The 6,075-nt window shown below is 31.4% G+C and overlaps 1 protein-coding gene across 2 annotated transcripts; it reads left to right on the top strand.

Moving 5' to 3' along the window:
• Nucleotides 1-3,995, top strand: LOC25498745 (GDSL esterase/lipase CPRD49). Of its 2 annotated transcripts, none has more exons than XM_013593682.3 (6): nucleotides 1-205; nucleotides 575-652; nucleotides 1,078-1,218; nucleotides 2,908-2,969; nucleotides 3,047-3,196; nucleotides 3,287-3,995. In XM_013593682.3, the coding sequence occupies exons 1-6, from the start codon at nucleotides 110-112 to the stop codon at nucleotides 3,495-3,497; spliced, it is 738 nt and encodes a 245-aa protein (XP_013449136.1). In that variant the 5' UTR covers nucleotides 1-109; the 3' UTR covers nucleotides 3,498-3,995. The 2 variants fall into 2 exon arrangements, with proteins under 2 accessions (XP_013449136.1, XP_013449135.1); XM_013593681.3 differs by having other exon boundaries at nucleotides 2-205; nucleotides 2,896-2,969.
• Nucleotides 3,996-6,075: the final 2,080 nt, after the last annotated feature.

Genomic DNA, 6,075 nt, shown 5'->3' with positions numbered 1-6,075 from the left:
GCAAATGTAGCTTGTGCATAAAAATTAAAACGTCTATAGGAAAAATTAAAAAACTACATGTATAAGTCTTCATCCTCACCCCAATTGTCATCGTGTGGTAGGAACAACAATGAGGCCTAAATTTGTGTTGTTTGGTTCTTCAATTGTTCAATACAGTTACTATGAAGGTTGGGGAGCTACTCTTTCTCACTTGTATGCTCGCAAGGTATTATTATTTCTTCCTCTAATTGTAGATTCTTCGATACCTTTTCGAAATAATAGAGTTTAGTGGCAAAAATCACACACTATGAGTAGGAAACTACATGTTCGAATCCATGACATAGCATATTAAAAAAAAACTCTTAATTCTTTTACTATATAAGCTATACTCATTAGATTTTTCACATATAAATATTAGCAATGAAAAATAAGATTTTAGATAATCACATATATTGGCAAATATTAGAAATTTTAAAACTTATATCACTATCACAAATTTGTTTGGGTGATTGGAGGAACACTTTATCTTATGATTATAAACAATTACAACATTGGTCTTCATGCTTATCCTACACCCAACATTGGTTTGACGCAGGCTGATATACTTTTACGGGGATATGCTGGTTGGAATTCAAGGCATGCTCTCCAAGTTTTGGATAAAATATTTTCCAAGGTATTGTGTATATGATTGTTGAAGGCATCTTGTTATTCAAATTTTCTCTAAAAACTAGGATAAAAACTGATATTTTTTAGACCAAATGTTGGATTAAATTTTTATACTTTCTCCATGAAATTATTGTTAAAAGTGATGCCCTTCACAAATATGTATGTTGCTGATTAATGTGAGAGAAAAAGAAAACCATTTACATAATATCTTGAACATGATTACTAGGAAGGTGACATTGACAATTTGACATATTGAGAAGAATATATAGACCTTCATAGTATTAAACCTATTGAATTTAATGTATACCATTTGCAATATAGACATAAGTTTTTAAGTTTTTTCTTTTTTATATTTACATACAGTGGTGTACAGTGTGATTATTTTATTTTGTTGATGAAGACTGATCCTGATACTGGTCATCTCTAATACAGAATGCCATCGAACAACCATCATTGGTGATTGCATACTTTGGCGGTAACGATTGTATTCCTCCACATCCAAGTGGTCTTGGTCCTCATGTACCATTGGGGGAATACATAGAAAATATGAAGAAGATTGCTACCCATATAATGGTAAAAGAGTATTGTTATCTTGATTTCAAATATCGACATATATTTAAATGTTCAACACAATTGAAATACGTGGTTAATAATATAATTTAATGATTAATAAATATAATAAGATGACAATTCTGTACGTACAACTTAATCAGTAGTTGTAATTAGGGATGAGAATAGGTCAGACCGGTCTACAGCCTAGCCTACGACAGGTCAGATCAGACTTTTTTCTTAAATAGGCAAGGCTTGGGCCTTTATAGAAGCCTATTTAGCTTAAACGGCCAGACCACATGCTATTAGAAAAGTCTTTTAGGCCTATTAGGCCGACCTACTTATATAAATATGAATAATATTATTGATTATTATATTATATACTCTACTTTGAATTAAATTATAAATTTGTCAACTTTTAAAATAATTTAAACTTATTAGTTTACATTATTTTTCGCATATTTAAATGTATTATTATAAATTAGAATTGAAAGATGATATAATATATAATAAAGTTCTCTAAAACTTCATTGTTAAATACCGAAAGAGAGTTTAATATCATTGATCTATTAGCTCGTTAGTCTATTTAACCTTGAATCACATTACTTATTTAAAGATGTTCATATGAAATAGGATTTTAAACAGGCTAGCAGGCCTAATCAGACCTTCATAAGGTCAGACTTAAGCCTAAAAAGTAAGCATATGATATGCCGCAGACCAGGCTTAGGCCTTACAAAAATTTGACAGGCTAGACTTTGGCCTTGCAAAGCCTACCTCAGCTTAACCTATTCTCATCCCTAGTTGTACCGACAAATATTTGTTATGTCGAGACAAATGTTTGAATCTAGAATACTTTACTTCTTTGCACTTAGTGTGTATAAGTTAACCATTTTAGGCTCTTTGAAAAAATATAAAAAACTAAGTAAATAAATAAAAAAGTGACTCAACTCATTAAACATCCATTGAGTATGGTTAACTACAATGTTGAACATCATTAACCATAATTTTCAAGTGTACATTTAAACACATAAAACTCGTATATATTTGAACACAATTTGAATGTTAAATGAATGTATATTTTGAACAAATGAAAATATAGTTGATGACATTCAAAATTGTATTATGTATTTGGGTTCAATAGATGGTTGTTGAGATGCGATATGTTGTTATATTCACGGACAATCCACAAATCGTAATTAATCACGTGTTTAAATTTAATAACTATCGAAATTGATGTCAAAATGTGATGTTCAATTTTTGTGTATGGGAAAAAAATTGATTGGGAGGGGAGAACTCATCTTATGTGCTCCACATGTTCCCCGATGAAGATTAATCACTTATAAGCGGCGGTTGAAACTTCTTATCAATATCATGGTTACCCATAAAAAAATGATGGTTACAATAGTCATAGTAAGTTTCATCTTCCTACGTAATTGTACACTTATAGAGTATTTTATTTTATTTTTTAATAAATTTTCTTTACAACTCTAATTTGATTAATTTCTTTTGAAAGGACACAATTGCGTAAAAAAAGACTGAATAATTGTTTCCTACTTCATGAAATTCTTGTGTACTTTGTGTATAAAATTAAGTTTTCGTCTGATATTTGATTTCCTCTTATTACCAATAATAAATTTTTACTTTTACTTGTTAATTTTTTTTCTGAATGTTAATTTCGACATAATTCCTAATGATGGATAGAGCCTGTCACAGAAAACTCGGATTATACTTCTCAGTAATCCTCCAATCAATGAGGCACAAATGAAGCACAACATGTAATAACCTATAACATTCTCATTTCCTAATTATTCTATGATATATCAATACTAACAAATTGTTTGAATGAGCTCAGTGATGATTTTGGGCAACCAATAAGAACAAATGAAGTAAGTCGAATATATTCAGAAGCGTGTTTGGACATGTGTTGTGAGATGAAAATCAAGGCCATTGATACGTGGTCTGCAATTCAAAAAAGAGATGATTGGAGAGATTTTTGTTTCATGTAAGTATGGTCGCATTTGTATGCACCAAAACTAAAATATTACAAATTTGTTTTTCAATAATTTAATTAGGTGGTTTGATTATTTCTTAGTGATGGAGTTCATCTATCAAATGAGGGGAGTGAAATAGTAACAAAGGAGATATTGAATGTCATCAAAGAAGCAGAGTGGGAACCAAGTCTATATTGGAAGTTAATGCCAGCTGAATTTGGAGAAGATTCACCTTATGATATGGTTACTCTTGATGGGAAGACAATTAATTTCTCCAATGTGCCTTTCCCTGAAGATGTAGATTGGCCTTGATATATTGTTTGTATTATTTAGTCTTTTATTCATAAATGGTTCTTGGGTGTATCTTCAGCTGATCCGCCATGCATACCGGATCATTTGATTCAGCTTGTTCAGTAAGGCGGTTATTCCAGATCCATTCGTTCTACTTTGTTGTTGGTTTGGTTCTCTTACATGTGGGTGATTTGGAAAGAAAGGAGCAAGATGATTTTTAATCAAAAGAAAGATCATGTGCATCAACTTCTAGAGAAGGTTAAGCTACTCTCTTTTTGATGGTTGAAAGCAACTAACTCTACATTTCCTTTCGATTATCATAGTCGGCGGCTCAACCCTTTATTATGCATGGGTTTCACCTTATAATATTTTCTTTCTTTTTGGCATATTTTTCTTGGTTTGTTGTTGAATTTTTGTAAACTTCTTGCATGTTTTCTTGGCACTCATTGTGCTTAGTAACTTGCTCGGCTTGCGTTATTATATATATTATTTTTGCGTGTTAAAAAAAATATTGTTCCAAATTCATATAATCCTTAAATAAGTTGATTTAATTACATGCTTCAATGTTATGTCAAAGAAAATATGGCAGTCTTCAATCATACATGTTCAATAGTAGAGGGGTGGGCAAAACTTTATCATGGTTTTTCAGCATGTGGGTAATGAAAGTTGATTTTGTGTTGTGATTTAATTGAGCCAATTGTTGGGTCTTTGATACTATATGTTCATTAATCATAAATTGATGATTTTTGGCTTATTCAAAGAAAAAAAAATGGTGATTATAACTTGATCATGTTTTTTCACCATGAGAGTAGTGAAACTTGACTCAGTATTTTAATCTAGCCATGTTGAAGGAATAGTTAATGGTAAGGCCGAACAGAATCACCGTACATGCCCGATAACCATCCGATCTGAGTACATACTAAAATATATATACATAGTTTTAAAACTCGAACTGGATCGGCCGGTTAAACCGGTCGGATCGTGAACCGGTGATATATCCGGTTCGAGTTGAACAACGGATCGGCCATGCAAACGAACCGGTAAGAACCGGAACGACTCGACCAAAACCGATGACTCGGCCGGTTCGATGAACCAGACCGGTTCAACGCATAGCTGCTCCAATTTGATAAAAAAAAAATCAGAAAAAACCAGGAAAGAAGAGAGAATGGAACACGATAGCAAGCTCATCTAGTTCATGGAAAGAAAATTTAGAAATGAGGTATAATTGTATACACCAGATCTTAGTTACAATGAAGAAAAGAAATGGGAGAGATCAAATATGAGAGAGGGTGGCGGCTACTAAATTGAAAGAGGGAGGCTGCTGCATAACTTCATCTTGGAAAGTAGTGTAATAGGGTTTTTATTATTAGATGGGCTTTTTTTTTTTTTTTTTGACTAAGTGGACCTTTAGGTTGGCTTTCTTGCATTTAAAAGATATTTTATACACCTCCCGTAAAAACAAATAATAGTTCATACACTTTTTTTTAGAAAAATATTTCACACACTTTTTTTTTAAGAAAAATGTTAATAAGTGTTTTATAAAAATATTGTTTTTCCTTTTTTAAGTGTTATAATTTTTTTTTTAATAGAGACCGAGTCATACAACCGAGTTATCCGATTTAATACGGTTCAGTCATGCGGTTCAACCAATGACTCAGTGGTTCGACCAATGATTCATTGACCTAGTGATATGACCGAGTCGATGACCGGTCCGATTTTTAAAACTATGTATATATATATATATATATATATATATATATATATATATATATATAAGTGGACCAAGTGTACTACCATCTTTTTAGATCTACATTCTCTCTCTATGTCCATTCTTTTTTTTCTTCAACATTTTAGATCTACCCATTTTTAGTTATGATGATTTTTTATACTAATTGAAGAATATTTGAGAATCCTTAAGGAGCTTTAAACTGTTATGGTTTTCACCAAGTTTATATTTTGGAATATTTGAGTCTCGTTAAGGAATTTGAGAGCTTTAAACGGTTACATTCTCTTTCTACCCGTTCGTTGTCCACCCCTAGTTAATGGATACTTTATTTTATTTTTAAGTTTGGTCCTATAATTTTGAAAAGTCTCGATAAGGTTCATAAAAGATTTAGGTTTCAATATGATCATTTTTATTAATACTGGGTAAGAAAAGGACCACATTGATCTACATTTTTTAGGAATGGTGAAATGGATTCAACACGATTAGCTCCGCCACCGACGAATAACATGAATTTAGAATTGTGCCTGATCAAAGAAAAATGTTAGTTTCTGTGTCACTTTTCACCTGTGAGTGTAAACTCTGACTATATATGATTGGGTAAATTGCTTAATATATTTCGCCATTTTATAAGGTCTTTAGTAAATGTTTTATGGATTTGGATCATCTCATTATAAAATTTTCCATGACCATACATCCATTTTTTCCTTCATAAAGTTTGGTCTTAATTGCTTACTTGCCGTTGAAGTTGTCCATTGTTACTTTTATATGAGCTCAAATTCGAAACGTCATGATTGTGTGTGAATTTCAATAGTGTTTATCACGGAACTTTTTTTATTTTTATATCATTTTTTATTTAGTTAAATATGTTTTTAA

The sequence above is a fragment of the Medicago truncatula genome, chromosome 7 (assembly GCF_003473485.1).
Source record: "Medicago truncatula cultivar Jemalong A17 chromosome 7, MtrunA17r5.0-ANR, whole genome shotgun sequence".
Classification (NCBI taxonomy): domain Eukaryota; kingdom Viridiplantae; phylum Streptophyta; class Magnoliopsida; order Fabales; family Fabaceae; genus Medicago; species Medicago truncatula.
Note: the sequence above shows the minus strand (reverse complement) of the source record. Positions and strands in the feature narration are given on the sequence as shown.